Source organism: Protomyctophum parallelum (assembly GCF_964188405.1).
Source record: "Protomyctophum parallelum genome assembly, chromosome: 5".
In the NCBI taxonomy this organism is placed as follows: Eukaryota; Metazoa; Chordata; class Actinopteri; order Myctophiformes; family Myctophidae; genus Protomyctophum; species Protomyctophum parallelum.
This window is the reverse complement of record NC_139702.1, coordinates 49,775,320-49,794,266: the sequence shown is the minus strand read 5'-3', so window position 1 is coordinate 49,794,266 and position 18,947 is coordinate 49,775,320. Positions and strand designations below refer to the sequence as shown.

Genomic DNA, 18,947 nt, shown 5'->3' with positions numbered 1-18,947 from the left:
TCCACTCGCCCCTGTGAACTGGAAGCCAGCCTTCAGGGCACGGGTGGCTGAACCACCCACTCTCTCTCTCTCTCTCTCCCTACCAAGCCCAGCTCCCCAACAACACCCCCCTCCTGCTCCTTGCACTCTTGAACCGGATCTGAGGATCCCCAGCGTGTGGTGTGGTACTGCAGTATTGTGGTGGTCAGATCTCAGACTCGCTGGCACCTGTCTGCCCCCCCCCCCTCCCCCAACCACCATCACTGTGGTCCGTCCCGCGTGTTTGCTCTGCATGGGTGGTCAAACCACCCCTCTGTATAGCACCTGCCAACCTGTACCTCTCCCTTCCTCCTCTTCACCCATACCACCCTTTGAACCAAACGTCCACTCTCCCCACCCCCTGACACCGTGGCGCCGCACGGGTGGTTACAAAAAACACCCTTGCTTATCACGCACACACAGACACACACACACGCACACACACACAAACATACATACATACATGCACACCCCACACCCACACACCCTATCGTCCCCGGGGCCCTCTCTGTCCCTCCGGCACGGATCATCATTAATCAGAGGGGCCGGGGCTGGCGCAGATTGATGATGTGGGCAGGGGGGGCGTCAGGCCCCGTGGCGGCATGAGATGTTAGGTGTGACGGCAGGGTGAGGAGGGGAGGAGATCTCTCTGCCAGGGCCGGAGGAGACCGGACAGCGGTCGGCCCCAAGAGTGATAGCCTGCTCTCTCTGTGTGTGTCTGTGTGTGTGTGTGACTGTGTGTGTGTGTGTGTGTGTGTGTGTGTGTGTGTGTGTGTGTGTGGTTTGGGTAGAATGGGCACTACAGCTATGTCAGAGGTTGGACTTTGGCAGGTGTGTGTATTTTTGGATAATCTCTCTTTCATATACTGTACCTGCAAAAGGTGTGTGTCTATAGATGGTTTGAATTGATGGTGTGTATGTATGCATAGGCAAATGCTGTCATTTACATGCATATTTGTATGCTACAGGTGATTGTGTGTGGAGTTTTGGACATCTGACGCATTACCGTCATTGGTACTAGCATTGCGAGTTTTTGCAAGCAAATCCATAACTGTATCTTGCTTTTCCCTTCTGCCCCAGGCTTTGCATAATAGGTGACCCAAAGCAGGTTGCCCATTGTAATTATGTGGATTTCATCCACAAAATCTGACCTGGGCCGGGTGGCACCAGCGTGGCTCACTAGCACATCCCACCGATATCCCTGCAGCTGTCACATGCTTTGATTGAAAATTTTATTTCACATTATACACAATACAAAAACTGGGTACACAGGTTTAGTGCTTTATCAGCGTCCAAAATTGCGGTCTGTCATTTAGATAGTCCGTTCCCATGCCACCAAGCTATGGTACACCTGCATCACCGCAAGCATCTCAGCTAGCAGTTGAGGTGTTGAAGAAGGCACTGGAGAAGACAAAGAACATGATCCTAACAGTGTTACCCTCCGTGTCCATATTCAGATGATGATGCCATTCTCAGCTCCCATGTCCACCTGGTACGCAAACTGTAGGCGGTCCAATCGCTCACTCACTAGTGGCCCAGTTGCTCTGTGATATTAGGGCGACTGGCGTGTGGTCATTAGGAACTATGGGATGACATGTCTTTAGGGACCGGTCCAGGAGTCTAAGGGAGAGGTATAAGTGGTCCCTGAACATTCCCTCGGCACCCGAGAGCCAACGTCGTCCCGTCCCGCCACTTTCCTTGTGTTGGTCTGGGCAAGCTGGCTGGTCCCGATGTCGCCTGGCACAGCCCACGAGGGGCAGCTACTGGTTCTGCAGGCATTCAGCTCGGCTGCTGAGAGGCCGAGTCTTGTCCCACTTGTATTGTTCTTTGTAATTAAACTGGAAGTCTCTTTTAAAGTCTGTTATACAAGATTGGACTCTCTTCTCGTTGACCCCACCCACAGCTGCAACGCTACGGCTAGACTGCACAGATGAGAAGGGTGAATTGGAAAGGTCTAAAATCTATCTATTGATTTGACTAAAATATCTGTGTATTGACAAAAAGTAAACACACCCAAAACACACACAAAAAACACAAAGGCTGAATGCATTAGAAACCTGGTTAATTTCCCATGGTGTTGGGCTGCTGTCTATTTTTGGAATCTTTAATATGTGGAGCTAAAGCCTAAACTTTAAACTTTATAGAGATGTACCGGTATATTGTTGCTTACTTGCTTGTTTAAACGCAATGCCAAGCTTGGTGAGAAACGAATCCAGGGCGCCGCAGATCCCTCTGTTCTTTTCTTGACTGCTATTGGAAGTAGCCCTGTCCAATTATTAATTATTCATCAGGAGGCAGATTAGAAGTGGCCTAGTTTCCGCAGCAGATGACTTTATAGTGCAGCGATCTGAGGGACAGCTTTACTCCCGCTGACCTACAGTAGGCCACACACTGTCCAGAGAGAGCACATACTAGCATTTCAGTTGTTTATCATTTTCTCTGCAAGTAGGGCTGTGCAATTATTTGCTAAACACTTTTACGTAGAAGTATGCATGGATGCACACTAAGCAAGCAGTAGTTGTAGCAGTAGCAACGTTAGAAGTAGTAACTAGTAATAGTGGCATGGGCGTCAACATAAAACAATGGGAAATAAATAAATACGCTAAATCGTACCCTTCAGGAAAAGAGATTTAAAAAATCAAATTCAATCCAACATAACACAAAAGAACGAAGAAAGAAATTAATTAAGTCTCAAACTGATTATCAATTCAGGAAAATGCTTTATCAGCATAATCATTCTTACATCCCCCATAGCATCAGTATAACACATGGCAATCATCCAAGACATTTTGGGACATATCAACTACCCCCTCCCCTCCCACAGGCTCGTCGTTCAGCGTGGCAGATACTGTAGCTCCATAATTTGCAACCAGGGCAGATGTGTCAGATAGTTATAATTTTCTATGGAAGCACAGGAATTATTAAATGTTAGCTGGCTTGATAAAGTGTCAGACAAAAAGAGAGAGAGAGAGATCGAGACCGACCCACCCACCCTTCCTCATAGACATATAGGTCATGTCTATGAATGTAGATTAATTTCTACCCGATCAGCAACAAAAGAGGACTTTTAGTTGGGAATAAAGTGTAGAAGATAAATGGGAGACAGGAGGGGAAGGGGTGTGTAGCTGATGGTGGAAGCCCTGCAGACCTCAGACCTGGAAACAGCTAGTCTGTCATGAGGTCCTGCCATCTGTGCTGTTCAATGGCGATTCTGTCATGCTTCCTACAGTAGGACTAATAAGAGCGATGTGAAACCTACCCCCTTACCTGGTCCATATGCAGTCGCTTGCATGTGCTGTATGTGTGGTACAGTATTAGGCCTGGAACATGCAGCAACTTCAGCAACTGTTTTGCGTGGCTGCTACATTTACAGAGCAAAACGTCTAAATAAACATTCATAATTCAAATATAAAGCACTGTCTGTTGTCACGTGCATTTGAAGAATGTATTGAATGAAAAGTAGCCTCGGTACCTCGGTACCTCGGTACCGGTCTTTTATTTTCATTTGCATTCCGCTCAAAAATGAAAGCCTGGGGAAACACAGTGATCCCGGCTGCACCCGCCAATCCCGCCACTGGTGAAGTACAGGCGTCATGTGAACCTTGGCTAGTGTGTTATCAACATTGTGCCAGTGCCTCTTTGAAAGCAGCGCTTGGAAATGATTAAAATGTTGCACGTCTGCTAACGCATGCTTTCTGACCATTCCCGCAGAGAGACAACACTGTTTTCTATTGATATCTGTCCGCTCCCATCCCACACAAATGCCATATGATTCGGTATGTAGAGCAGACATTTATATTCATAGCAATGCTGTGTGCCTTCATTTAAAACGGAAGGCTGGTCTCTCACACCTACTTTGCTGAAACAGCAAAGTAGGTGTCTGTGAACGCACCTATCTATTATTTCTACATCTGTGCCAAAGGTATAGCTGACGTTAACACAATCAGCGCCGGGATTTCTTTCAAAATAGAAGTGTCAACTTTTGTTTGGTCCAGCAAGTATGTCTTCATTTCACTCTGAATTGGTCCCTCTTCTTGTTGTTGTTGTTCTGTTTTCTTTTGCATTGGATCCTGCACATTGTCCTGACTGAGCCATGATCTGTGCCAGATTTGTGCATTTGCTGTCCTCCAACAATTGTATTTTTTACACATGACAAGTACTGCGGCTGGGCTTGCACACAGATACTGCTTTGAAAGTAGCTCCCATCTCCTGTCAAACCCTGCAGCTTCACCTTCAATGCTTTGGTGGCTGCGCTGTCATCCTTTTGCACATGCCATATTTTCATATTTGGTTATCATCGGGAGACAGACTATGAAGCATTCATTTCTTGACAATACTCATGCTTAGCTGAACTGAAAGCATGTCCCCCTGCAATTCTCCAGCATGTGGAAGTGGAACGTGCAGTTCCCGTGATTTGATCTTGGGTTAGTTTGTGGTCAATCGCTTTCTGTAGGAGTTGCTTTTCTATACAAGTGCTGCAGTGGCCTTGCCACCTTTTTTTTTAAATGGTCGACCAGCAGTCTAGCAGCTGCTTTGGTACCACAGACCGGTACTCTTTTAGGGCAGCGTTAATATACTGTAGTGTACATTTGCAGAGTGTGCCCAGCACAACGAGCCCCTCATACTCTTCCCCAAGATGGATCATCATTGACGTTCAAACAGAGAATCATGTTTGAAGCTTTATCGTGCACGATAAATTCCCTCCTGGAACGTCGTATGCGTCCATAATTTCATTGGGTTTTCCACAGTGTCACAGTGTTGTTTTATCATAGTTTGCCATTCATGTGTGTATAACCGTGTCTCGGTTGGGAACATTGTAGCCCAATGTAGCTGCGTAAATTCCACACCCTTTACATATTTAGTGCAATGAATCTACATAATTGTAATTGCTTGTTTACATGTCTCTGTGAGCAGGGACCTCAAATCCAGTGTTTTCTGTGTTAGATCCTGATGTGATATCATATTCACTGCTCATCGGATGGGTCTAGCAGAGATATGTTTTAAATTAGACTTGTCATAAACATTAATAGTCATTTTAGACATACCTGTATTATATTAAGCTAATGTAATTTATAATGTTGTGCATAAATACTAGTTATTAGTTTTTGATCCTGCGCTCATTCCACGACGATGATGATGATGAGTGCCTGCTCCTACACACCGTAAAATAAAATGATCCCAAACCTGCAACATTTGCGTTGGGTCTCGCTGGACCTGTGGGATACAAACCCATTGTAGTTCTCTAGCTCCAGTGCTCACAATTCTTGACAATCAGTCACTCAAATATAGCTCGGAAAGAATAGCTAATTTGGTCAAAGTTGGACAACGCACGTTGTTTTCTTGTCAATTACCATTTGTTAAGGATTTGTATTGTAATCAGATGCACAAGGAAGATCAATACTAATTCCCCCTGGCTGGTCTATTGAACTCAAAAACATCTCTCGCCCTGTGTTGCATGCAGGGTTAAGAAACACACTGCATGAGATTTTGAGCTTGAAAGGATCTAGAGCGGTTCCATGGTTTCCACGGGGCCGTTGTTATTGCTGTGTTGAATTAAACAGTTATTACACAAACCCAAACATTATTTAAGCCACGTTCTTCTTCACGGCGTCTTCAGAGTTGACAGAGTTCTCAAAATGTCAAACCAATTTCATCCCGTCTTAGCCGTGACCCATTTCTGGCCCCTCTATCTCCTGCCCTTCAGCCTCCCCTATTCCAGCCCTCTAGCAGTACTACGTCTTAATATTTACCTTTTTAGGCATTTAGCAGATGCTTTAATGAACAAACACGTGCAACTGTAGACCTGAATTCAGCTCCGAGATCAACAACATTACAAATAAATCATTTTTAAGAGGCACAGTGCCCAGACCATATTTCTGTGGTCAAAGACATAATATGACCACAGAAATATGGTCTTATGCTCCAGCTAATATTATTAGTCTGAGTGCAAGCTTTTAGGGGAGGGCAAAGGCATATTACTTAACACGACAAGAGGACCACAGTGGAAATAAGTCCTGGACATTATTGCATTTTATCCTTGATTGTTTATTAATTATTTTTAATCTTCTTAGAAGAAAAGATTTGTGTAAACTTTTGTCATAATTATCTCTATTGTAAGATTTGAATTATTCATTTGAAAATAGCAGATCTACAAGCTCACAGCACTGAGACGAGATTTATAGTGGTTAAATTGATTTTGATGCTATATTCATTCATTATTTTGGCACAGTCAAGGACTCCACTTTGAGAACTACATAATCTGTATCATAAAATATTAATCTGCATGGTTAATCTTGCACACTTCTTCCCATTGGGAAGGTGAGGTGAGGTGATGAAAGCATTAATTACCTTCTCAAGGTCAGAATATGATTATATTTTTGCTATATTTCTGAGTTGATTGTACCATCTTCACTTGCTGATTAAATGATAGACTGGAGTCAAACATCACGCCTAGATTACAAGCTACACTTTTACGTTATTGGACAGGTTGCCAAGCGGGGATGGAATTTGGAGGGCCAAAGAGGAGGATTTCAGATTTAGAATCATTTAGCTGGAGGAAGTTCTGGGACATCGAGCACTTGATGTCCAACAGACAAGTGAGGATCTGGGATATAAATTATATGTGCTGCCAGGTTTGAGGGGGATGTATAACGGAGAATCATCTGCGTAACAATGAAAGTTGATTTTATTTTTCGTATAATATGGCCAAGTGAGAGCATGTAACTGGAGAATAATAATGGGCCCAGGATTGATCCTTGTAGGACACCAGAGGTCAGGGGGATCTGAGAGGATCAGACAGGACTTTTCTGTCTGGGTGTATGGGCTGTCAATCAGATAGGACTTTTCTGTCTGGATGTATGGGCTGTCAATAATATATACCTTTATTGAAAGGATAAGCCCCTTGAGATGTCGCATCTCATTTTAGAGGGGGTCCTCAACACGGATACATTGTAATCAGATAGGACTTTTCTTTTTGGATGTATGGGCTGTCAATCAGATAGGACTTTTCTGTCTGGATGTATGGGCTGTCAATCAGATAGGACTTTTCTGTTTGGATGTATGGGCTGTCAATCAGATAGGACTTTTCTGTTTGGATGTATGGGCTGTCAATCAGATAGGACTTTTCTGTTTGGATGTATGGGCTGTCAATCAGATGGGACTTTTCTGTCTGGATGTATGGGCTGTCAATCAGATAGGACTTTTCTGTTTGGATGTATGGGCTGTCAATCAGATAGGACTTTTCTGTTTGGATGTATGGGCTGTCAATCAGATAGGACATTTCTGTTTGGATGTATGGGCTGTCAATCAGATAGGACTTTTCTGTTTGGATGTATGGGCTGTCAATCAGATAGGACTTTTCTGTCTGGATGTATGGGCTGTCAATCAGATAGGACTTTTCTGTTTGGATGTATGGGCTGTCAATCAGATAGGACTTTTCTGTTTGGAACCACCCAAGTGCAACCAAACTGACTTGTCTTTTAGTTCTACTGGATCTCTTCTCCACTAGTCCCTCCCTAACATGTTCTTTACATGCAGTTTTTTTATCCTTTGATGAAATTGTCAACTTATTGTAGCTTAGTTTTTATTTTGTCATGGCTTCCAGTTCCCACCTGATGTTGGGGGAGTGGGAGTTCAGACTGATCCAGACCGTACTGAATAACTGCTTGCTTGCATAATGTCTTCAGACTAGGACTCAAGTTTAAGATAAACATGTCATCACTGAATCCTCCAAAGAGGATGATACGATCTCCCACAATGCAACAGCAGCCATCATACATCGTTAAGGGGCCGTTCCCCTTTGGTTTAACCTCCTTCCAGGATAGAATCTCTGGATTGTACTTCCACAGATCATTGAAGTGACGAGAGTTGAAGCCACCAAATATGTACAGCTCTCCATTGTAGTTAAAGGCTGAATGGTGCGCACATGCTTTTGCTTTTTCAGGGTCAACAGTTACGCTCAATTGTGTTGATTTATTTTTTACAAACGATAGAGTGACCATGATTGGCCGGGAGTCCGTGTATGTATGATTTGCAGGCACACTTTGTGTTTTGTGCAATCTAATACACAAAACAAAAGGCCACATGCAAGGCTCCTACAGCACATGGTTCTCTTCATCCCTTTAACCACATCTCCATCTCTCTTTTCAGCGGCCAACCAGAGAGAGGCTCTCAAGTCTCCGTTCCACCTGAAGGAGGAGCCCCAGGCTGAGGAGGCCCTGAGCCCCAGGCCCGCCTCCCAGTCCCAGGGCCCGGGACAGCCAAGCTTCCCTGCTACCTTCTGCCAGGATGGGCCCACGGAGCGCCTGAAGGTGCCCCTTAAACCGCGGGAGGGAAGCCCCAGGGCCAAGAACAGCCTGCTGGACCAGGACATCAATATCAAAGTGGCCTCGGAGCTGCTGATAAAACTGTCAGGTAGGACATTCGGTATGTTGACCTATACTGTGTGCAGTACATCACGCATATGAAGAGTTTCATTACCTTATCCAGCATTTGAAATAAATCTTTTCCGTTCCATATATTTCGAGAGAATTGAGTTTGACACCTAGACATACAAATCATACAAAAGCTGACAAGAATTTGAAGTATATCACTGGCTATTACTGAACTTATTAATCATTGTGTGATCTTTGCTTATATTGTAGTTGCTCTTATTAAAGTAGATTGATTAGTAGTACACTCCTAGGAAAGCAGAGAGGATGACAGTGTATATGTGACACATGTAGAAAGATCTGGTGGGATTGACCATACAGATGCACAGACATGCATCTTAATAATGAATGCGCGATTGATAGGCTCATCATGGTTGTCGGCTTCGCCTGTCATACATTACATTAAATTAAAGGACCATGCCAGCAGTGTGACGTGTTTATTCCATTGACTACAGCTCTCTGTATACTTTACATTACTGCCAAACATTTTACAAAGCATATTGTGGTTTGTTTGATTTTGAAGGAAGCCTTTGGCTTTCATTCATTTCCGTATGGTATGAAAAATGAGCTTTGCTTGTGATGGGTAATAGACGGGGAGCCAGGATCTGTGATGTCATGCCATACTTTTTATTTGTGTTTTTTCTATTCATTTGGTAGTTAAGGTCCTCCGAATGAGAGGTCTGCTCTGCCGGAAACACAGCGGCCATTTCTGTATACCACACCATAGACAACCAATATAAGGCAACATTTTCCAAATTCCATCATGCTTTAAGCCGCATGTGACAATTGTGACATGTCAAACTAGGGTTTTTTCATGATTCTGAATCCATTCCAAGCATTCGTTTTGTGCGAAAAACACTCCTTGGCTTAAAAACGGCCTGCAAGTTTCCGTATGTTGAAAATAGCCAATATACAAGCTCAACGTGTCACGGACGCAACATGTTATGAGCTTGCAGATCAGCTATATTCAGGACATCATACGGCGAAGTATATGTCAGGCTTCACTTGGGGGGAGATGTGTTTTCTTGGCGATGCACACACAGCGCTCCTCAACGCAAAATAAACAGTTAATGTAAGGGACAGTAGGTCAGGAACACGGTATTAATAATATGAGCTTTTTTCGGTAGCACGTTATCGTCACAAGTTTACCTCCTGGTTTATCATCACAAGTTTACCTCCGGGTTTGGGACATGTTCTGTGTCTGCGTGGATCAGTGTGAGTGAGCACATCATAGAGTTGAGCTGCGCACATCAGAGAGAGGCACAGCAGACTGGGCAGAGAGAGATTACATTCATTTGGTGTCGGACTCAGGCTGATTATATTGCAGAACCATGTCAGGCTTTAGCAGGACCGGGCTGGACTTTTGGCCCCGTTCAGGGTTTTAATGAGCGACTAATTACCCTATTTAAAGTGAAAATGCAAATGTCTAAAAATAAAGACATGAATGGGAAAATGGTCTATGTTTATGTACGATATCGGGCCGAAACTGTGAATAGACACTGCCTGATGTACTTTATGTTGAATTCAGCATGGTACTTTAACCTGCTCTAGATGGATTCTTTATAAACCATTGTCCAGAAATGGTTCCAAAATTCAGATCCTTGAAGTGAACTTCCATGGAATTTCCATTTTCCAGCTGTCCACTTCACCAAGCACACAGGGCTGGTAGAACAACATATTCAAATCAGCCCCACAAACCTCAGGCTGACCCAGGCATCAACCATTCTGCCTCCTAGCAGCCTTAGTAATCCCCTCTAAATCTGGAAATGCGCTTTAAATTTAATCCGTATTGATGGTGATACACCTCTAAAAAATAAAAACATTTACACAGCCCAAAACCTAAACTCCACAGCAGAATGCTAAGCGTGATATTGTTGACAACAATTTAATAATGTGAAATGTTCATCAATCATAATGTTTTTCGCCGCGTGCGTGCGTGCATGCGTACGTACGTGTGTGTGTGTGTGTGTGTGTGTGTGTGTGTGCGTGTGCGTGTGTTAGGCTCAGGTCGGGCACTTTATGCACTTTTATTTGTTGTGCTGCTGAATGGGGACGCTCTCCGGGTGTCTCACATCAGCCAATAGGAGCTCAGAGGGTGCGGGTCAAAGGTCACGCTGTGGAGCACCATAAAAGGATTGTGTTTTGCAACCCTGGCTCTCATCTCAAAGAAGAATCCATAAATGTAGTTGTTGTTAAAGGTGAACAGAGGCTGTCTGCAGAAGAAGCTCATCTTGTGGAAATGGTCTTTGCTTTGTCTCTGGTCTCAGCGGCACAATCTTTTGGCCGGAAAATATTTTGTGTCCCCAGTGAGGCGATACACGGGTCACCCTCCTCTCAGCTCTTCATTTTCTCTCCATCCATCCCTCTATCTCATCTCTCTCTCTCTGGTCTCTCTCTCCCTCTCTCTATCTAAGCTGTGGTGAAGGAGGGCCACTGGTAGGCTCAGGGTCAATTCTTCGCCTTATTTTTATGTTGTGCAGTCTTCGTGATAGACTTGTGATAGTCTTCGTTTCTCCTGCGAAATCCCACTCCAAAACAAAGCCATCGATCAAGGTGTATCCATGCGCTACATTGCACCTACTGTACAACCTCATCCCAAACCTCCCCCCCACTGCCCCGGCCCTCCCCACCTCGTCTCCACAGATGAGGAAACATCGCCATGTGTTATTTTCGAAGCCCCCCCTGCCACATAACCACATTAACCCTGGTGTCACTATTTTGGGCACATGAAATAGTTACAAAAATAAAAAAGGTCTACAAGTTCACAGTGCATCGGAATTCAATACGTTGTGAGCTTGTAGGTCAGCTATTTTCGCTAGTATGTAGTGGATAAACAATAACATGTATGTGAAGTCAAAGAGGGTCTTGATGACTTAAGCTCCAAACAGACTGAGTGAATAGACCGTCTCTACATAATATGTAGAGACGGTCTATTCACTCAGTCTGTTTGGTCAGTGGTTGTACACTTTAAAGTGTTAATTTACCTCTTGAGTGTTGTGTTAATATAACCAAATGGATGAATTAAAGTCTCAGCAGGCCCTTTTGTTTTCGCAGCGTATATGGCTAAAATGATGATGATGATCATTCTGTTGGATATTATTGTGATCACAGTCAGCTTAAGTGTTTCGACAAACAGCAGCACATTGACCTTTCCCAGTGTTATTAAATAAAACTACAGTAAATATTTCAGGTGTGCAAGTATTTGACGATTACGTGGAAACTGCAATTATGTGTTTTTTTCACACATGTTCCACCACGCTGCATCTGCCTTTGTACCGCTGTAACGCCAATTGTGCTCTGTTTTTGTTCCGTTTTTTTTGGGTCCCAATTACTCTTCACCTCGTGTCGCTGCTAATGAAAGTTTAGCTGCTTATTTTTAGTCCCACCCAAAACACGATCAAGTGCCGTGTCTCGTTCGAGTGCGTTTGTTGGAGGTGTTTGTCCAGTGTGGGCTGCTGAAGTGGGTCCCTCACCCTATCAAGTGCAATAATTTGCTCAAGTATGTATCAGATTGTACAAATAGAAATAGCCACTACATGATCATCAGGGGGGGAAAAGCATTGTTTTTACTCTATATGGCTGGATATATGGGGTACAGAATGATGTGTGGTCATTATACGAGTCATTGTTCTGCACAAAGAAATGTCAAGTTATACATTTGTATTTCAGATGTGACGGGAACATATTGCATGAGACTACTTTGTTCTATAATGCAATCAAATAAATATTGTTCTCATTATGTTAAATTAGATCTATAGGCCACATATTTGGCTCACCCCAGTCATGTGTTGCATCCCCCCCCCCTCCCCATTTGTGAAAATTCAAACTAAAGCACACTAGCGCATCATGGCATCATGTGCACAATGTGCACTGCACACATACACAGGTCATTGTGTGTGGCTTTATATTTGAATGGGCCAAAAACACAGAACACTTTGTTCACAGGTTAATAAAGCAGTAGGAGTGTGTAGGCAGTGTCCATGTGTGTGTTCAAAACACCAGTATACAGAGACTTGGGCCTTCCTCCCCCAGACCCTCATCCTGTATCGGCAAACGTGTGACGAGAGTGTAAGGGGGAAGGCACTTTGCATGGGTTCAAATCACGTATCTGTGATGTGTGTGTGTGTATCGGAGATGATACACTGTATAGTGCGTGCTTGCATGCGTGCGTGCGTGTGTGTGTGTGTGTGTGAGATGGACACACACATCACACACCAGCTGCCATTGTTCTGGCTGTAAGGCTGGTGTTGGAGTGAGTCATGCTGGCTGTGAGCGCTGCGGTACTACACGTGTGCTGCTCTGCTGCCTGCCCCCAGGTCACGTTCCCCCTGTGTGTGTGTGTGTGTGTGTGTGTGTGTGTGTGTGTGTGTGTGTGTGTGTGTGTGTGTGTGTGTGTGTGCGTGCGTGCATGTGCGTGCGTGCGTGTGTGTGTGTGTGTGTGTGTGTGTGTGTGTGTGTGCGTGCGTGCATGTGCGTGCGTGCGTGTGTGTGTGTGTGTGTGCGTGCATGCATGCATGTCTGCGTGCGCGTGTGTGATACATGCGGACCTGTGTGGGTTTATGTCTGACTCGCGTGCATGGGCATATTTGTGTGTCTGTGGCTGGCTGCTTGTGTGTGTGAGAGCGAGATTAGATTTGGTGCTTGTAAGCAACAGAGAAAGGGAAAATTAGATATTGGGGGTGTGTGTATGTGTGCACGCACACACATGCATCCTAGTGATTCCTCCAATGTGCTGCTCCTGCCTTTGTTCTTTGTTTCATCACCCTCTATCTCTCTTTCCTTCCCCTCCCTCCGTCCGTCTCTCTCTCTCTCTCTCTCTCTCTCTCTCTCTCTCTCTCTCCCTCTCTCTCTCTCCCTTGCTCTCTCCATCTCTCTCTCTCTCTCTCTCTCTGAACTTCCTGCAGTTCTAACATTATCCGTTCTATCCTCCTGTTTCTGTCCTTAAGCAGCGTGGCTATCTTCAGCGTTTATCCTGCTCTCCTCTCGTCTCCTCTGACCTGGGTTAGGCACAAGATGCCGCAGCGCTCGTCTCCTCTCCATCTCATTCCACTGGCTCCCTCTTTCCCTCGTTACCTTTCTCTTCTCTCTCTCTCTCTCTCTCTCTCTCTCTCTCTGTGTCTCTCTGCCCCCTCACAGCCCTCGGAGCGCAGTGCCGTCCATCGCCATGGCAACAGCGGGGGCGGCTTGTAGGATGGAGAAGGGCCGTCTGGAGTGACAGCTCTGACACCGAGACTAGACCCTCACATGACCTCGGGAGGGGAGGGGAGGAGGGCAGGAGGAGAGAGAGTGGGGTGTTATTTTTTTAGAGAAGGAGAAAGGGAAAGCGAGAGAGAGGGAGGTGGGGGGTGTAGCTACGAGGAAGGTCAGTGCTGTCATGCGGTCACGCACGCCGCGTTTCGACGGCCACAAGGTCTTGGTTCAAGACCGTCTCAACTGTAACCCTTCCCTGAGCCCCGTATACCCCCGCCCGTGCTGACAAAGCTCCACTCCAGTGCAGTGTAACGCAGTCAGGAGGACGCAAATGAGGAAATGGGATTGCGTACAGATTAGCCACCGCGGCTGTTTGACTGTGAATGTAAATGCCTGTCTCCTCATTCCTCTCCTAACCAGCATAGCCAATAAGACATGGGAGCCTTAATTGAATTCCCCCCACCATTCATTGGCCAGTCAGCAGCAGCGGTACTGGGTTGTCATCATTATGGTCTGTTGTGCTGTAACACGACTTGCATCATCTCTCTAACTAGGTCACTTCTCCTTCCACCCCACTCCCCCCGCCCCCCCACTCCTTCTCCTTTCTGTCTCTCACTCCTCGACCTCCCATCTCCTCTCCAGCTACTCTTTCTGCTCCTCTTCTTTCCCTCTTCTATCCCTTCATCTTTCTTTCTCTCCCCCTCTCTCCCTCCCTCCCTCCCATACCCGCGTATGACCTGGTGTGTGTGCTGGTGGCGAGTGGCCGCGTTTCCACCAGTAGTCGCAGTACCTCCCCCACATCTGTGTTGTTTAAAGCCAGGCTGCCTGGCGTCTGGGGGCTAATTATGCCCAGCTAAAGAGTCCCCGGTGCCGGCAGCTAGTTGAGCACTAGCAGACCCGGGCCAGATGGGCATTGGTGTTGTAGGGCCAGGGAGGTACATGGCACCACACAGAGACGGCTAGCGGTGGGAGAGTGTGTAATACAGTAAGTAACGTGAGGTAGGGTGGGTGTTGGGATGTGTGTGTGTGTTTGTGTGTGTGTGTGTGCGACTGTGCGTGTGCATGCGTGCGTGTCGGCTACACCAGGCTGGCCAGAGTGTTCGTGACAGCCATGCCTTCCACCTACCCACTCGACACTCATCTAAGCCTCTCTATAGGTAAGATAGAACATGCTGCACTGCACTGGACCTGCACCATTATGGCTTTAGTTTTATTTAGTTATAGTTTTAATTATGCACACAGTTCAAACATTCACAACAAAAGGTAACACTATTAAAAAGACATAAAATAAGTGCAGATGAGAAAGGGCTTTAATATACAAGGTTCTCACCATTCCCACCATTATGGCTGAACCTATTATCCCAGTTATTTTACTGGACACTTGTTGGCCTCAATGACTCTGGAACTATAATTAAAAAGTCAATTGAATTAGTTGACTTTGTCTTTAACTAGTGAAACAAAATCGTTGGTTAATTTCCGAGGCCCTGATATCTTGACGATTATTAACTGGACAGTAGAAATACACATTTAATTGTACAGCTCTGCTGCCATGCCAGCCTCACTGTACTGTGGGTGTGATCTCACACTTTGGACTGGTTACACTTACTCATTACATACCCCCAGCCTCATAGCATGCACAGGCACACGCATGCACGTGCGCACACACACATACACTTAACAGTCATGTCATTTGTGCAGTCAGTGGTTGTCACCCTGGCTAATTACTTAGAGAGCCTGTGATTGAAGGGAAATACCGTATGGAAGAAAAAGGGGATAGTGGGTGCCGAGACGAGTCCTTTGGGTGAAATGATTCACACGTGCCTTCACGATTGCTCATGTTCCCGAAACAAATACACGTTTATGCACCCACACACACACACACAACAAACGCATCCAAAGAGCAAAACCATTTGGTGCGTCTGAAGCTGATAATTTATCCATAACCTCACCAGACATGAGCGTTCAAGGGAAAATTCCCAGAATGGAACACGTATGTGAGGCTGCTCGAGGCAGACGGCTCTCTGGCACGACGCCTCAATCACTTTATCTAAAGCTCCACAGCTCTGACTGGTGCCCTCACCATGCCCCCTCTGTGTGCCCGCTCCATGACCTCCCTTACCACCGCCCTCCCTCCGTGCTCCCTCCACCTCTCTCTCTCTCTCTCTCTCTCCCTCCACCTCTCTCTCTCTCTCTCTCCCTTTCCCCAACTCCATCTCTCTCACACTCTCCATGTCTCAGTTAAGTCAAGTACAGTACACGATGACTTTCGTTCTCTCTTCTATCTCCTTTTCTCCCCCCCCCCCCCCCCTCTCTCGCTCTCTCTCTCATTCTCTATGTCTTTATCTAATCTCTTGTGTTTTCTTCCCCACTCTCGCCGGCCTCTCCCTCCCTCCCTCCCTCCATCACAGCGCAAGTCTAGGTCTCTGCGTTCACTTCCTGGGTGGCTGGATTTAAGCGCAGTGCGCACGCGCGCGCGCGCACACACACACACACACACACACACACACACACACACACACACACACACACACACACACACACACACACACACACACACACACACACACACAGAGAGAGAGACTCACACAAGCTGATTTTGAGAGAGCTTTATAAGGGCTGTTCCGGGGGCCGTTGTTATGGGGAAGTCTTGTTCCACCGTCGCTGTACAGTACAGTCAGACGTGAGGGTGCTTCCAGGCTATACTGTCAGGAGGCTGGGCTATTTAAAGCTGGCTGTTCTAGGATCAACGCTAGTACGTAGTAGCTAGCAGCAATAGCAGCTAGCTAGCAGCTGTGTGTGTGTGTGTGCGCGTGCGTGTGAGTGTGGAGTCCTCTCCGGGCTAGGCTGCTGTGGTTCCGTCTCCACACTGCAGTCTTTGAAGTGCCTGAACTCTTCACCCCGCTGTCTGAGCAGGTCAGAGAGAGAGAGAGAGAGAGAGAGAGAGAGAGAGAGAGAATAAGGATGTAACAGGGAGGGGGAGAGAGAGGGGCGGAGAGGTTGTCATCTCTTCCTCATGCTCCCCCCCCCCCCATACCCTCCTCGTCTGCCTCATCTTCCCTTCCCTTTATTCTTTTCCTCTCTCTCACTCCTCTTCCCCTCGGGTGTTCCTCGCCTGGCGCTCTTCTTCTCCAATCTTTCTCTCTCCGTTTCCCCTTTCTATTCTCCTCTCCTCTCCTGATACCTCTCTCCCTCCTCCCCGTCTAACCCTCTTTCCCTGCTCTCCGTCTCTCCCTCCTTTCCTCATTTCCCTGCTTCTTCTATCCCTCCGTTGTGTGTCAGTCTCCATCTCTTTCATTCTGCCTGTCGATGCATCAAAGCACTGTCTGTTAAGATGCTTCACATGCTCTGAATCAGTAATGATGCCTTATTCTTTTTTCCCCCTTTGTTCTTCTTATCCTATTTTCCAGTTATGGTTGCTATGTGTCATAACCAGTGTCCATACACACCCTTACTTGACTGTACACATATACTGCGCACACACACACACACACACACACACACACACACACACACACACCACACACACACACACACACCAGAACCAGACAGTTTTACCCCGTTGTGCCTGTGCTGATTGGAGGAGACACATGGGGGTCAAAGTTGAGTGTTAAGAAACAGACAGAAACGGTCACTCTGGGCTGAGCAGTGCAGTGCCCGGGCCAGTCAAAGTGTGCATTGTGCATTTACAGCAGCAGCAATGCTGCACCTGCAGAGAGAGCTGTGGTCTGAGCATGCCGTACAGAAGCGGCTATGTGTGCAAACAGTCACGCCAGCTGTCCAAGCAGCGCCATTTAACGCTTTGCTATGAAACGCCTCTAAATGAGCCGAAGCAGGATTTGAGGTAGCCACTCCCCACCCTTTTCTCTCTCTCTCTCTCTCTCTCTCTCTCTCTGTGTTTCTCATTCTCGCTCCGAGTCTACGACGCATTACATTGTGACTTGTAGATCATGTATAAAACACCCTTTTATAGCTGCTGCACGAGAAGCGAAGGCACATAATGTGTGAACACAGCACACACACAAAACACACCAAAGCTAGATTGTGGCACGATTGAGTGCTGTTTTTATGGCTTCAGTACATTATGGTCATGCCCCCATCCAAAAAGCCCTAGCTGTTTGTGTGTGTGTGGGCTGCAGCGGGTGGATGTGTAATTGTGTATTATTTGATGTGTCCGATGGCCGGTTGTGTGTTGGTGTTAGTGTTCCGTTCTCCATCTCCTTTGATGTTTGTCTGTGATTAATGACAGGAGCCTGTTTAACCTAGTTATGAGGGGTACTGACTGTACGCACAGTGACACTGTTTGTGTATGCCTGTGGTGGTGATCGCGTTTATGTCTGTGGTGTGTGCGACTGTGCGTGTGACATGTCCGCAACACCGTGTGTGTGTGTGTGTGTGTGTGTGTGTGCGCGCGGTGAACCCGTGACTAGGGTGGGCCTCGTGAGACAGACGGACAGAGAGACAGACATAAACTGCATGTCCCTTGATTGACCCTGGCCCTCGCGGCGCTACCCTGCCCCCTCCGCCCACCTCCCCATCACACTCTTCCTCCTCCCCTCTGCCCCTGCTCTAGTTCCATCCTCCCAGGCCACTCCTAGCCAACTCTGGCCACCTGATGGAGGGATTAGTGGTCTGTTGGTTGCCTGTGTCCCCAGCCCACTATAGCTGCTAGCTACCACTGGTCTGTTGGTTGCCTGTGTCCCCAGCCCACTGGCTGCTAGCTACCTCTGGTCTGTTGGTTGCCTGTGTCCCCAGCCCACTAGCTGCTAGCTACAGTACCACTGGTCTGTTGGTTGCCTGTGTCCCCAGCCCACTGGCTGCTAGCTATCACTGGTCTGTTGGTTGCCTGTGTCCCCAGCCCACTAGCTGCTAGCTACAGTACCACTGGTCTGTTGGTTGCCTATGTGTCCCCAGCCCACTGGCTGCTAGCTACCTCTGGTCTTAGTGGTCTGTTGGTAGCCTGTGTCCCCAGCCCACTGGCTGCTAGCTACCTCTGGTCTTAGTGGTCTGTTGGTTGCCTGTGTCCCCAGCCCACTGGCTGCTAGCTACCTCTGGTCTTAGTGGTCTGTTGGTAGCCTGTGTCCCCAGCCCACTGGCTGCTAGCTACCTCTGGTCTTAGTGGTCTGTTGGTTGCCTGTGTCCCCAGCCCACTGGCTGCTAGCTAGCAGCTACCAGTGGTAGTGTTTTTGGAGGGGGGGGGGGATATGTCAAAACAATGAATGTATAACGTGGGCACCCTGGGTGTTGTGTGGGCACACGATGTGTTAAATGGGTCAGGCCTGTATAAAGTGAGAGAGAGAGAGACAGGGGGTG

At 46.8% G+C, this 18,947-nt stretch overlaps 1 protein-coding gene across 1 annotated transcript in view; it reads left to right on the top strand.

Moving 5' to 3' along the window:
- The window catches only part of znf827 (zinc finger protein 827), a 124,720-nt gene that overhangs the window by 50,098 nt on the left and 55,675 nt on the right, over positions 1-18,947 (top strand). Inside the window, exon 5 of the mRNA XM_083764281.1 lies at positions 8,167-8,430. Coding sequence (XP_083620407.1) covers positions 8,167-8,430 — 264 coding nt within the window. The remainder of the gene's footprint in view (positions 1-8,166; positions 8,431-18,947) is intronic.